This window comes from Haemaphysalis longicornis, unplaced genomic scaffold (genome assembly GCF_048455015.1).
Source record: "Haemaphysalis longicornis isolate Haplotype H1 unplaced genomic scaffold, Haemaphysalis longicornis Haplotype H1 scaffold_1, whole genome shotgun sequence".
NCBI classification, from domain to species: domain Eukaryota; kingdom Metazoa; phylum Arthropoda; class Arachnida; order Ixodida; family Ixodidae; genus Haemaphysalis; species Haemaphysalis longicornis.
Window position 1 is genome coordinate 11,748,442 of NW_027526203.1, and position 14,923 is coordinate 11,763,364.

General features: G+C 51.3%; 1 protein-coding gene across 1 annotated transcript in view; it reads left to right on the forward strand.

Annotated features, from left to right (window-relative positions):
• Positions 1–4,917: 4,917 nt before the first annotated feature.
• The window catches only part of LOC144155114 (uncharacterized), a 22,773-nt gene continuing 12,767 nt past the window's right edge, over positions 4,918–14,923 (forward strand). Inside the window, exon 1 of the mRNA XM_077686407.1 lies at positions 4,918–5,868. Coding sequence (XP_077542533.1) covers positions 4,918–5,868 — 951 coding nt within the window. The remainder of the gene's footprint in view (positions 5,869–14,923) is intronic.

A 14,923-nucleotide genomic window follows, 5' to 3' on the forward strand; every position in this document is an offset into this window, starting at 1 on the left:
CACCCGATGCAGCTTTTGCACATTCGCACGAGAGCAATGCAGTACCTGCATTACATACCACAATTTACAAATGAAAAACAAATTGCACACCGTTGCCCTAGCAAATGTTGACAAAAAAGCCCCCTTCCACTTATCCGCCTTTGCGCGAATCTCCTGGGTTTGTTCACGCCAATACGGCTCACTGTCCCTATAGAACTGCAAAGGGGCACCGAGGTACTTCACTGGGGTCGTTACCCAGCTGACGTTGGCAAAAGTGCGGGGGGTTGACTGCCATTCGCCGTGCAAAAACCCTAGGCACTTTCCCCAATTGACTGAGCTCCCGGTAACTGCACTAAATAGCTTTGTTATGTCCACTACTCTCATAATACTGAACTTGTCTTCGCAGAGAACAGCAATGTCGTCTGCATACGCCAAAAGCTTGACTTCTGACTCATGAAGGCGGAACCCCCGAATATCAATATCTTTTAAAACTCGCAAACATAACGTCTCAATGTAAATGCAGAACAATAGTGGACTGAGCGGGCAGCCCTGGCGCACAGAGCGTTGCACGTTAATGGGCGCTCCCAATGTTTTGTTCACAATCAACCGCGTACTGCAATTCCGGTACGCGAGCGCCACGCCCTCCTTGATAACAGAACCAACAATAATATGATCCAGAATACTGAACAACAATTCATGTGACACGCAGTCAAATGCCTTTTCAAGGTCGAGCTGAAGCATAGCGACAGGCACTCGCGTGGCGTCACTACATTCAAGCACGCACCTAGCCTTATGAATGTTAGTGCATATGGACCGTCCTCGTATGCCGCATGTTTGATGAGGGCCTACTATTTCATGTATCACACCTTGAAGCCTATTGGCGAGAATTTTCATAAATACTTTATAATCGACATTGGTAAGCGAGATAGGTCTATATGCTGTGACTTTCTTTAGTTTTCCTATATCTTCTGTTTTTGGAATTAAAACTGTGTGAGCTGATCCACAGGACATTGGCAGAGAGTTCAAATCATAAGCCTCGTTGAAAACCGCCGCTAACAACGGCGCTATTTCACTTTTAAACGCCTTGTAGAATGCCGCACTTAAACCATCTGGGCCGGGAGACTTCCCTGGGTTTAGATTGTCGATTGCTTCTTCTACTTCTTTTGATGTTATTGACTGCTCCAATCGTTCCTTCGTCTCATTGTCGAGCCTCGGCATGTTGTCTAAAAATCCTTTCTTAAAGGTTTCACTGTTGACAGGCCGAAAAGAAAAGAGCGTTTGATAATACTCGAAGAAAGCACGTTCGATGTGCTTGTTATCTCCAGATGTTATGCCGTTCCATTCTATTTCGTCTATATGATTTCGCCTAGCATGTGCTTTTTCGAGTCCCAAGGCCCTCTTAGTAGGCCGTTCACTGACTTTTGTTTGGTCAATTCTTGCACGTACGAGTGCTCCGTGATAGCGTTCCTCGTCAATAACCTCCAGTTTTTGTTTAATTTGCCTAATGTCGTCTTTGAACACACCTGGTGCTGAGCTTTCTTGCTCCGTCAGCTTGTTCAATGTTGCTCGTAGCGTCGGTTCCTTCATGTTTTGCTGATACTTTATGCAACTCGCCCGCTCAGTAGCTTTAATTTTAATTGCTTGCTTACCGAGCTCCCATATTTCTGAAAACGTATTGTGGCGCCCTTTTTCTATTTTGGTAAGCTGGTCCTTTATTACTTCGCTGAAATTTTTGTCATAAATAATGGTCGCGTTTAGCTTCCACAACTCCCATGTAAAACTGTTACGCCGTTTTTTGTACCCTATTCTACATGTTACAAGACAATGATCAGTAAAGGACAGTGGCAAAACCATGTAGTTGCGGCATGTTGGCACCATGTCTAACGATAAGTATATTCTGTCCAGTAGGGCATGGCTTGTGCCTTGAAAGTGAGTGTATTGCACACTTCTTCCACCTTCCATGCATTCCGCTACATCATCTAACCCGAATTCCGCAATCTGCCTACACAACAACTCAGTGCTCGCATCCTCAAAAGGCCTGCTGCTTACCTTGTCTCGTGCGGCTAATACACAATTAAAATCTCCTAATAATACTATCTGCCTATCATTACAAAGGTGTTGTCGTACATAGGCAAAAAAAGTTGACCCGCTCGTCTTTTGAAGTCGGTGCGTAAATGCACACAATTCGCCACTGGTGACCACCAAACGAAAAGTCGCAAACCACCAGTCTTCCTGACACACACGACGTTACTGTTTGGGTGATCAAACCCGGCACCTTTCGCACAAGGAGCACGCACCCCGCCGAAGTACCGACTGCATGGCTAACACACGCGTAGTACCTCGACGTGAAACGCTGCACCATGCTCTCAGTCTCTTCCTCCCCGTGAACTTTAGTTTCCTGAACTGCCAACACATCAACGTCACGCTCCGTTATCAATCGGTGCACTTGGCTTTGTTTCCTTTTCCCCGACAAACCCCTGACGTTGAGTGTAGCTACGTTCAGTGTGGGTTCCTCAGACATTTTAAATCACATAGAGGACGAGAGCGTGGCGCTTACATTTCGCGTCTATCGCCCGGCTAGGCGCTCCCGCCCGCCACTGCGCTGTCCCCTGCGTTCCGCGTCTGGGGTGGCGTTTCCGATGGGCGCCGCTCAGGAGGCCGGCTCCTCGGCGTCGACCGCCGCGTCTGCGTTGCTTTCACTGGTGGCTCTCCGATGTTGGCGTCCCCAGCTGCGTTGTCTTTTCCTTCTTCCGAATCGACGTGTGGACGTTTGGCGGACCCCGTCGCAGTCTCAGTTCGGTTGGTTTCCATTGCTTCTGTTTGTCTTTCCAACGATGCTCCCGCGGCCTCGGCTTCAGAGCGATTTTCGGCGCTTTTTTCGAAGGTCTCTGTCATGGTTACCGCGTCTGCTGGAGCGACCTCGTCATTTTCCCCCTCCTGGCTGAGTCCTACTTCTTTTGGTGTGCTGGGGGTAGCTTCCACGGGATCGCTATCACCAGCTCCTTGAGCAGCTTCCTCGGCTTCCGTTACGTCCATAAGGTGCTTGGACGCTCCTTCGATGTCCGCGGGCCCCGTAACCGACGCGTATGAAGGCACACACTGCGCCTCGCCATGCCCGAAACGCCGGCACTTGGCACACCGAGGCACTTTACACTCACGCCGCACATGGCCTTGGCCGTTGCAGCGAAGACACTGTATGGGCCGGCCAGGTGCCACCACAAGAGCGAGCTCCCCAGCCACCCTTATCTGGTGCGGGAGCTCCTCCAACTTGACGCCCTTTTTCAGTTTCAACAGCACTGACCTAGTCGTGGACCCTTTGTCAGCGACGCCTTGGACGCGCCACCGTTCCCTATTCACCTGTCACTTTGCCATACGGCGCGAACGCTGCTCGGATGTCTTCGTCGGCGACGCCGTGCAACAGCCAGTGCAGCTTGAGTCTGACCTAATGGTCTTGCGGGTCGATTACGAGGCAGCGCCGGCTCTTGACTTGAAACTCGTTTACAGCCAACATCTTCTTCGTCGCCTCGGCACTGTTGAAAGTTATCGCCCACACATGGTTGATTTGGTAGGCCTCCAAGGCGACAACCTCGGAGAGTAAACCAGTCCGTGTGAGAGCGTCCCTGAAATCCTCGACCTTGAACGGTCTAGCCTTCACGTCGCCGTGCAAAAACAACGTGTTCAGAACGATGCGTCCGGTGGGCAGTTGTGGCAGTATTACCTGATAATCTTCGCTGTCGCTTCCGTTAGGCCTGTTTCCGCGGCTAAACCGAGCCGCCATTACCGCTCCGCTGGAGCTCATGATTCTCACGTCCGAACGCTAGCGTGACCGGAATTCTGCTTACGGCCACGGGCCAGCGCTGCCGACCTTGGAAATATAAGGTATATAATGTATAACCAGTTCACACTTTTATTTAGTTTTAGCAGTCCAAGCAGCTTAGGTGACTATTTGTTGTTTTGCGCTCGTGCAGTAAGCATCCCCCAAGTTTCCACAATATCTCACGTCTAGCAATTGCATTTCTTAGACGGAAAAGCGTTCGCAGATGCGTAGTCGTGCTGCTGGCCGCTGTGCTTGTTCGCCCAGCGCAAAAACGGGCTTTCCGCACCCTAGTTTTACGCTGCACGGTAAAAATTTTAGTTGATTTTATTTCCTTAGTACCTATATTGACTTCGCTGACTCTTCTCCCGCCTTCAAGAGGCCTTATATTTTCCTACTGGCGTACCAGTCAGCGAAGCGTCGCATGTGCGCTTGTGCAGCGCTTGTGTGAAGCTACCTTGACTTGGAGATGGATGCAGTGTACACGTTAACGAAGTAAAGAAAGGCGCATTCTTCCATTCACAAACGTGTCCTGACTTCGTTTTAACTGAGCGAACGAATTGCGACGGCCCGTCGGCGACCGGCGGACGAAACGCTGGGCCGACTGACTCTGTCTGAAGGCCGGGGAGCCGTGCAGTAGAGCAGACTATTGCCAGCTGATCTCCTCCTGACGCCACACGAAAACGCCACAGAAAATGGGCGAGGGTGCAGAGAGGAGGGCAGCATTTTCGAATTGATTTTTCTACTAAATAAAATCACGTAAACGCGCCCAGAGTGGTCGAAACATGGCCTGGGGACTCCGGACTACAATTTGCGCTAGTAAGGGACCGCCAGGGGGCGCCGACCAGTGCAGACGTGACAAGATCGGCTCCCAACTGTTTGAACGATTTCGGTCGGATAATCTACTTTTATCGCTGTGTTTTTGGCTTCAACCAACGCCGGAAGTTGCAGCGCTTCTGTGGATACCAGGTTTTCGCCGGTGGGTGATCTTTTCACCGAAGTACTGAACTTTTTCCCCGAGCGCCACGCTGGCGACCGGTAGGCCTAACGCTCGGCAGGCCTAGCGCGGCGACGCGCCGGTGGCTGCCCTCGCTGCTGGCACGGCGAACTCTGCGACAGCTGTCATGGCGGTGGCTTCGATGCAAGTGGAAGGCGATTTCATCGCCGAAGACGATATTGACAAGGAATCGGGCTGGAAGAAGGTCACCAGCCGAAGAGAAAAAAAAGTCAGCCGAGAGCAGCACGATAGCCACGCTAGCGAAGAGAAGGTGAGTGCACGCCGGCCGTTTTCCAGCGTCGTGAATCGGGTGGTAAAAACCTCACGCATGCCTCCCATGCCTCAGGAGCACATCAAGATTGTGATACGCCCCAGAGGGGGATTGAATTTGGAGAAAGTGGGCCCCACCGTGGGTAAAGCGATTACCGAAGCGGCAAGCTTGAGCTCGGAGCAAACGCTGCATGACGTAATCTGCCCAAACATTACGCAAAACATTATGGTGGCCAGCACCCCTCTAAGAGAAAATGCGGACAAGTACGCTCGCATCAAGTTCATAACGGTGGCCGGGAAGGTCTTCGAAGTCAACGCTTACGAGACCGCCCCCAGCGATACGTGCAAGGGGATTATTAGAAACGTGGACATCGCAGACGGGCCTGCAACCCTTGAAAGGAACATTTTGAACGACCGTAACCCGTTGGCGCTCGGCGTCAAGAGAATCAAGAACTCCGGATCTGTTATTATTGTATTCGATGGGCTTCGTGTACCGAACTTTGTGAGATATGGACCTACTCTAGTGCGCTGCTACTTATATCGGAAACAAGTGGACGTGTGCTACGCTTGCGGAAAGATCGGACACCGGAAGGACGTTTGCCCGACACCCGGTGTTTCGGAATGTAGGGGCTGCGGCGTGCGCAACCCAAGTGACCCACATGTGTGCAACCCGAAATGCAAGCTGTGCGGGGGCTTGCATGTGACAGCGGATAAATCGTGCAAGAAACGCTACTTGATGCCATACGTGGTGCGTGTTAGACGTCAAGAGCGCGCGAAGTCACAGATGGTCAAGGAAGAGACGCAGACGGTGAGCGACAGGTCCGAATCCAGGGGGCGAGCTAGCTCGCGCTGCCGCTCTCGGTCTCGACGTCGTGCGTCATCAAAAAAGCGAGACGCAAGCAGGTGCAGAGGTCGCTCCCGCTCCAGAGGGCCGCAGGCGCGTTTCGCGGCTGGTGGTGGCGCAGACTCGTGGGCCAACAAGGTTAAGGGCAAAGAAAAAGGCGCGGATCAGCCAATGACCCGAGCGAATCGTAGTCTAGAAAGAGATAGGATTCTATCGCTGGAAAAGGAGAACAACAGTCTCAGGGCGGCGGTAGAGAGGCTCACTCTCGAATTGATCGAGCTCCGCAGAGAGATTACTCGTAACAAGTCCGAGTCCTCTGAGAGTCCCTCTGATAGCGAGGTTCCGGGGTCCATGGAGGTTGCTCCGTCAGAGGGCGAGCGTCCCTCAGATAGCGAAGTTCCAAGGTCCATGGAGGTTGCTCCGTCAGAGGGCGAGGTCGCAGAGTGCCCAGCTCCCAAGAAGCGGGCCCTTACTCCGCCCAGTCAGTTGCAGTTTAAGGCAAAGTCGGAAATCAAGGAGGCTCTATCTGCGATTAATGATAGTATCAAGCAGATAAACGACCGACTCACCCGTATTGAGCACAATGAGGAGAGCGTCGGGGCTAGGCTGCAAAAGATCGAGGCATACTTGAATGATACGGTAGTTCCAGCTATGGTGAAGATCTATCCCAACCCTTTGGCAGAGCAGGGTATTTCCCACAGTAATACTAACCTAAATAACGCAATCCCACACGGTCAAGATGGCCTCGATAACTAAAGCCTTTAGAGCCTGGCAATGGAACTGCCGAGGATTCCCCCCAAAAAAGGCGGCCCTCCAGCAGTTTATTAGATCACAAGCTGAGAAACCACATGTTATTTTGCTTCAGGAGACTCTTGCGGCTGACCTCCCTTTCACGGGATACAAGGCGGAGAGCCTCCGGGAGGATAAAGGCAGGGGTGTGGCTATTTTGATAAATAAGAAGATCCCTTATATCCGACACGAGCTCCGTACGTCGCATTGTAAGGTAGAATTTATCGCTGTGGAGATAATTCCTAACAATTATATAGGCAACAGCAGCAGTATATTTCTCCTCAATTTGTATAGTAGCCCAAAAGAATCCAGGCAGAGCTTTAAGGCCATCCTAACTAAAGTGGCACGGCTGGCCGGTAACGCTCCTTTGATTGTTGGTGGGGATTTCAATGCCCCTCACCAAGCGTGGAAATACCCTTACTCCACCGGCAAGGGTGAAAGGTTATGGACGCACGCCTCGGACCTTAGTCTCACTCTCATTACAGACCCGGGTCACCCAACTAGATGCGGCACTTCTACGTGCAGGGACTCGACGCCGGACCTAACTTTTGTCCGGGGAATCGAGAAACCTAGCTGGGTGAATACTGATATTGACCTCGGCAGCGATCACTATATTGTAGTCGTCAGCTTCGAGGTAGTCTGTAAGAAGCTGAGGGAGTTTAAACTGATTGATTGGGATAAGTTCCGCAAATTGAGGGCTAATCCCGATGCCTCTCCCGATGAGGCAGATCCTCCGCTCGAGAGCTGGATAGAGCAGCTTGGGCTGGACATTCACGCTTCAGAAAGAACCATCCTCACGGATGTTGGAACTGAGAAGATGGACCACAGATTAGCTAATCTCCTTGAGGCTAAGCAATCAATACTAGCACGGTGGAAAGGCCAACGACTGAACACGAGACTTAGGAAAAAGATCGCGCTGCTGAACAGAGAGATTGAGGAGTACTGTAAAGTTCTATGTAAACAACAATGGGATGAGATATGCAATTCCTTAGACGGCCAACTTCGCAAAGGGAGAGGCTGGGGTCTCCTCAGACATCTACTAGATGAGGGAGGTTCCAGATCCAAGCCAACCCAGCGGTCGCTACTGAGCAAAATAATTCACAAGGCGCGGAAGGAAGCTAAGGATGACGAGCTCTTGGAAGATCTAGCCGGTCAGTATTTGCCACTTATAAAAACGCAGACTTTCGTCCCTCCGCCAGTAGTGTATACGGGTTCTCCCAACCACGCGCTTGACGGAGATTTTTCGGAGGGAGAAGTTCGTTTTGCTATTCAGGAGCTTAACAGTAAATCTGCTGCTGGCCCTGATGGTATTTCGAACAGAGTTCTTCGCAATCTTGAGGATAATTCCATCAGCTATCTAACCAGACAAATCAATAATATCTGGAGAGAGGGCTACGTCCCAGATACTTGGAAACACGCTAATACGATACTCATTCCTAAGCCGGGCAAGCCTCTCGGACTTAAAAACCTCAGACCGATCTCTCTGACGTCCTGCCTCGGCAAGGTTGCGGAGCATGTTGTGCTTAACAGGCTCTCCGCTTATGCGGAGGATAACCAGCTTTTCCCGTATACCATGATCGGTTTCAGGCCGGGTCTTTCGACCCAGGAAGCTATGCTCCGGATCAAAAAGAAGCTGCTAGATCGGGTCACTCAAGACACAAGGGCCATTCTGAGCCTTGATGTAGAAAAAGCCTTTGATAATATACGCCACACGGCTATACTTCAGGCCATATCGGACCTTAGTCTCGGCGAGCGTTTCTTTTCTTACGTTCGATCTTTTCTCAGCGGCAGAACCGCCTCCCTACGCATTGGAGATATTATATCAAAACCCCTCGAGCTTGGAGACAGGGGAACTCCTCAAGGCTCGGTACTGTCTCCCTTTTTGTTCAATCTAGTCATGTCCAAATTAGCTAGAACACTTCTCGATATTGAGGGGGTTGAACACACCATCTACGCTGATGATGTTACCCTGTGGAGTGCTGGGGGCAGTGACGGTGAATTGGAGGCTCGATTGCAAAAAGCTGTCAGGGCCACAGAGCTATACCTCGCCCCTGCGGGTCTTAAATGCTCCTCAAAGAAGTCGGAGTTGCTTTTCTATAGCCCATCTAGACCAGGGCGCAAGCCCAGGGGTTGGGAGCAGGACAGGAGGCCCAACGTTGCGCTTTTTGACATGCACGGCAATCGCATTCCGGAGGTCAATTCCATCAGAGTTCTGGGCTTAATTATCGAAGGAAACGGTTCCAATAACTTAATGTTACAGAAGATTACCGGGGAAGTTGAAAACGCGTTACGAATGTTTCGACGCATTCTCAACAGGAATAGGGGTATAAGCGAGGAGTGCGCCATCAGGCTTATCCACGCTTTCGTCCTATGCCACATTTCTTACGTCGCGGCTATGCTCAATTGGAAGAAAACCGAAGAGAAACGCCTCGACACCATGATTCGTCGTGTTTTTAAGGTAGCTTTGGGGCTTCCTATCAATGCATCCACAGATCTCCTACTGAAACTAGGGGTTCACAATACGTTATCAGAAATCGCAGAAGCCCAGCACACTGCGCAGGTAGGTCGACTGTCAGGCACTAGAGCAGGCAGAGACATTCTGGTCACTCTGGGCATCTTTACCGAACAGAATAAGGAGAGTGTTAAACACCTTAGCAGAGAAATCAGAGACCCCATCGTGGTCCGTCCTTTCCCCAGAAACGTCCACCCTGTCTTTAATCAAGGAAGGAGACTGTCTCGAGCCAAGGCACTTCTAGCTGCAGCTCTCGAGAGCCCTACGGAGTCGGCTTTTGTAGATGCTGCTCAGATAAATGGAAGACAGGCCTTTTCGATAGCCGTCATTGATGCTCAAGAACGGATGTGCAACGCACTTTCCGTGTTTACCAAGAATCCGGAGGTTGCTGAGCAAATGGCCATTGCACTTGCTCTGCTTGATCCTCAACATTTGGTCATTTATAGCGACTCTAGGGCGGCCACTCGAGCCTTCGCCAGGGGAGTGGTTGATGCCGAAGTCTCCAAGTTATTGGAAGATAGACACATTAGTAATCATTCGATAGTCTGGTTTCCAGCCCACATGGGCGACCTCGGGGGAGGACAGCGGAACTTCAATGAATCCGCCCACCAGGCGGCGCGAGGACTCAGCAGCCGCGCACCCTCCCAACCACCCCCGTCTCCACAAAGGGCTTTCAAGGATCAACTTCAGACCTACAACGAGCTCACCAAGCACTTCTACTTAAATCGACGGGAATTTGCGTTCCCACACAAAGGACTCAACAGGGCGCAGTCAGTCACTCTCCGCATGTTACAAACGGACTCATACGCCAATCCTTGGAGGATGAGCCACATCGACTCGGACTACGACGGAACTGCTACGTGTTCAAAGTGTGATGGGCGTGTGAACTTGGGTCATATGTTGTGTGGTTGTGCTACGCAAGCCTCCTATCTGGAGGATAAGGTCAAGTGGGACAGTGCTCTCAGGAGCAGTGAACTTAACGATCAACTCTGGGCTGTCCAGAAGGCCCGCGTAGCGGCGGAGAGCCTCGGGCTCCCCGTCCCGACGTGGGAGATGCCCTCTACACCTTGACACCGGTCAGGTGTCCTTCAGGACCCTTTTTGGAAATAAAGTTTCACCACCACCACCACCATCCCGCAATGTTTACATATCACTTCAGTGTCCCTTTAAGGTCGCCTGTAAGGATGTATGGTTCGGTCAGCTGGTCAACCAGCGCCTCGAAGTCGGAGCTCGTAAGTGCAACATCAGGAGGAATGTATATGGAGCACACAGTTATCAACCTATTAAATATTATTGTGCGAACGGCTACAGCCTCAAGGACGGTGTTCAAGGTGACAGGGTGGCATGCTAAGGATTTGCGGGCGATTATGGCCACACCGCCAGAAGAGTGTGTGCAGCCATCCTTGTCTTTCCTGTATACCAGGTAACTATTCAAGAAATTTGTGTGTTTGGAATTCAGATGTGTTTCCTGGACACACATTAAACTTGGCTGATTGGCATGCAGAATCTCATACACGTCGTCAAGATTATTCAGAAGGCCTCTGCAGTTCCATTGAACAATATTTTCTCTTCCCATTAGTATGTGTTCCGACTCCCGAGCTACTGGAGTGTGACTATTTATGTAGGGTCTTTCGGGGCTTGCACTCTTGGAAGGGGTTTTCTGGCCTCCTCTACTGACCTGGACGTCGCAGCCCGTTCCTTCCGTTGCGATGAAAGCCGGAAGGGCTCGACGTCCATGTCGTCATCTGAAGGCAAGGGGGTGCCCAGCGGACTGGGCCCCCTTGACGTGGTACCCTTTTGGGTGTTCTTTGCCTGCGGTGCCAGTGCCGAAGGCGTGGGGAGCACCACAGATGGCACAGGCAGTGAGGCGGGGGAGGGGGTCGCTGCGACTGCCTCCGTCTCCATCTCGTCTGGGCCCTCGCGTGTGCTTCGGGCCGGTGGAGAAGAGGAAACAGTGGGTGCAGCAGCTTCCCCACCGGACGTGGATGCCACCACAGCCGCTGCTGGCCCAGCGAGCGGTGCGGAGGCGGGTTGGGCTGCAAGAGGCAACCCAGGGGGGGGGGGGCGGGACCAAGTCCGACTCGTGGTACTGGGTCCCCGCCGAAACCAGACACCGCTCCGCCCCCCGGCGAGCTGCGTCGGCGTACCTCCCCAGAGGGAAAGAGGCGAACCTCTTCCGCGCCTCTGGGAAAGTGATGTTTTCAGTGGCCTTGATGTTAATGATTTTCATTTCGAATTGAAACTTTTCGCATTTTCTGGAGTAGGCCGCATGTGGACCCTGGCAGTTTACACAAAGAAGTTGTTGCACGTTGCAGTTTTCGGCCGGGTGATCGTGCTGGGCGCATTTTGCGCAGGTAAGTCGGCCGCGACAGGTGTTTGTGCCGCGCCCGAACCGTTGGCACTTGAAGCAGCACCGTGGGTTCGGGATGTAAGGCCGGACTGAACAACGGATGTGGCCTGCGTTAATGAATTCTGGAAGGGTCGCCTTGTCGAAGGTTAGGATGAGGTGCTTTGTCGGTATTTGTTTATCGTCTCTGCGGATGGTTATGCGCCTGACCGCTGTTACGCCCTGATTACGAAGGCCCTCCAGCCGGTCAGCTTCAGATTCATTGATTAGGTCATATTCGGAAATCACGCCCTGGGAGCTGTTTAGGCTGCGGTGGGGCGTGACTCGCATGGCCAGATCGGCGATGCGGGTTTGTGCAAGTAGTTTATCAGCCTGATCCTGGCTACTGACTTCAACAAGGATTTCACCGGTTTTTTGTTTTTTGGCTTTATATGATTCGCCGATGACACCTTCAAGAAATTTGGAGATGAGAAATACTGACTTTGAAGCAAGAGGGTTCAACTGGTCAACTGATTCTATCACTAAGAAGCGAGAGTAGTTGTTCGGTTTCGGAATACTCAAGTTAGGAAGTGGTGGAAAGGAAACTTCGGTGCGGCCCCTCTTCGGGGGCCGATCACGTTTGGGGGGGGGGGTTGGAAAATGCCATATGATAGATTGGAAAGCAGGGAGACGGGGGTACTTTCTCCTTTGACCTTACCCTGGTAGTCAAAGAGGTCCCGGAGCTCCTGCCTGGGTGACAGGCAGGGAGCCCATCGGCCGGAGCTTGACCAAGGCTCCGACGGCCACCGTTCACGGCTTCTAACCCTTCACCTTTCAACTTCTAGCCACGGTAGGTGACAGCTTAAGTATGGGGGGCTCGGGGTACGCGGTGTCGCCACTCACCGTCACCAAGATTACTCAAGGTGCCCCGTGGGGGGGAAAAATTCAACCTGAGGTTTCGTCTCTGCTCTTTCACGTCTTAGCATTAAAGTTTACATTTATTTTCCGTCATGCTAAGTTGACAGTGCCACTTACCTAATACGAATCGCACTGCCCTATTCTGTATGTTTTCGAGCGTATCAAACAGCTCTTTGGTGTAGGGATTCCAGAAAACACAAGCGTACTCCAACATCGAGCGCACATGAGCGAAATACGGTTGATCTTTTAATCTAGATGGAGGTTCGCTGACATTTGTTTCACAAAGCCAAAAACACCTGCAGTCGTAACTTTGAAGTTGTGAAGGTGCCTATTTAACATACCCACTCGTTAAATAAACTCCTAGTTATTTATATTCCCCGGCCATTCTTAAAGCAGCATAATTTACGGTATACGTATTTAATTTGAATGAAGGTTTTCTTGTAAAGGTGACGTTACACACTTTTTAACATTCAGCAACTTTTCTGAATCACCACACCCGGATGTTATTAAATCTGATTCATGCTGCAGGTGTTCAGAACCACGTTCATTCGCTGTAGTCCTTTAAACTACACAGCCATTCCCGGGCATTTCGAACAAAGATCAGGGGCCAATAGTAAAAACATTTATATATCCCAAGAAAAAATGATGGCCCGCAACTGAGCCTTGGGGAATTCCCGGGGTCTCGGGAACCTATCCGGACGAACAACCATTGAGAGCGACCGACTGCTATCTTAGAGAGAGATACTGGGCTATCCATGCAATAACCGATTCATTCAGTTTATAGCCCACAATGTACTAACAAGAAGGTGATATGAAACACCGTCAAATGCTTTTTTGCAGTCCAAGAAAATACAGTCAACTGCTTTAAGCTTATCTATCGCTAGAGCCAAACTGTGCGTGAACTCAACAAGCTGCGTTGAGCAAGAGAAACCTGACGAAATCCGTGCTTGCTAGGGTGTTGGAGATTATGTTTAACCAAATGAGTCATATCCCAAGTGTAGGTAAGCTCACCTTCAAACACCGCAACTAAATTAACATCGAGGCTTCGTCATTGGCAAGGCTCTGTTGTTGTAGCAAATTTAAAATAACACGTTTCTTAATAGGCAATCATAAAATCCCATGAAGTAACATAGTGCAGCGCACAAACTTGAGCCTACCAATGCACGAGCTTAGCCTCTTTTATGTTTATCACCAACAAAATAGAGCAACATTGTTTTTCGCAGTATTATTGCAAGAAGAATAGCCGCAAAGTTGAGCTTTTGCGCGCCCTTGCCTTTCTTTGGTGGGGAGGCCTTGACATGGCGCCGGTTGAGCTCCTGCGTGGTGGCCGCTTGCTCGACGCCCTTTAAGGCCAGTTATTTTGGTGAACCACCACTATCTCGGGTCGGACATCTCTGCCGGGTCGATGTCTCCAATGCTCTTCATTTCTTGAGGAGGCGAATAGCCTCGAGCTGATGCGTCGACGAAGCCGGCGGGCGAAGCGTGGTAGCGGCTATGAGTGGCGAGGCTTAGCTCACCCGTCGGTGTGGCACAGTCTTCTTGTGGCAATAAATGGCATTCCGATGGCCTAAAAGGTTCCCTGGTAATTTCCAGTGAGTCCTTGCAGCTTGCCCGTTCACCTAGAACACTCATTACTGTTTGACAAACGAAGTTTGTTCATTTAAAACGTAGAAACACCGAGCGTATGAAAAACGCGTCTGCGTCGTTCGACTGCTTAACGGCTTTTTCTTCACCCAGGGAAAACCGGCCCTACACCGGCCGGTCTCTTTCAAACACGTCTGTGCATGAATTCTCGGCGCCCAGGTGCGTGCCCTTGTTCTGCTGTACAGCGCTTACCGAAAGAATGACGCATAACCTGACACCTTACGTAGGCTTGTCTCAGCTTGAACACCGAATGCCAAATATTCTGCCGCCGTTCGCTTGCCGTAATCCGGCCGAAGACCGCTACCCGAAATAAAAACGTATATTGTGGGGCCGTACGTCGGCCGGTTTCCTTTATAACACCGTCTTCCCGAAGAAAACGAATATTCTGCCACAGGACCCGTGGTTCGCATTTGAAAGCGCGAATGCGCGGCAGCCGCGCTCCGGCCGGTCTCCTTTCGAACACCAACTGCCACAACAGTACGGATATTCTGTGGCCGATCGCTTGCCGGGCTTCGGCTGAACCCCGCTTCCAGAAGGAAAAACGAATGTCCTAAGGCCGTACGTCGGCCGTTATCTTTCTCAGCATCGGCAGCCGAAAGTGAACTGAATATCTGTCAGCCAGAGCTGCCGTTGTGCGTCTGAACACGGGCGGCCGGAGAAATACCGAAGCGCTGGTTGCCGGATGTTGGCCGTTCAACGTATGATCAGTGGCTGCCAGAACCTGGATGCTGGACGGACATGCCAGAAAGCGGCCATAGACGGCCCGGTCTTGAGACACACTTTCTGTGCCGCCTGGGATGGCAGCCCGATTCAGAAACTGCCGCGGGCGC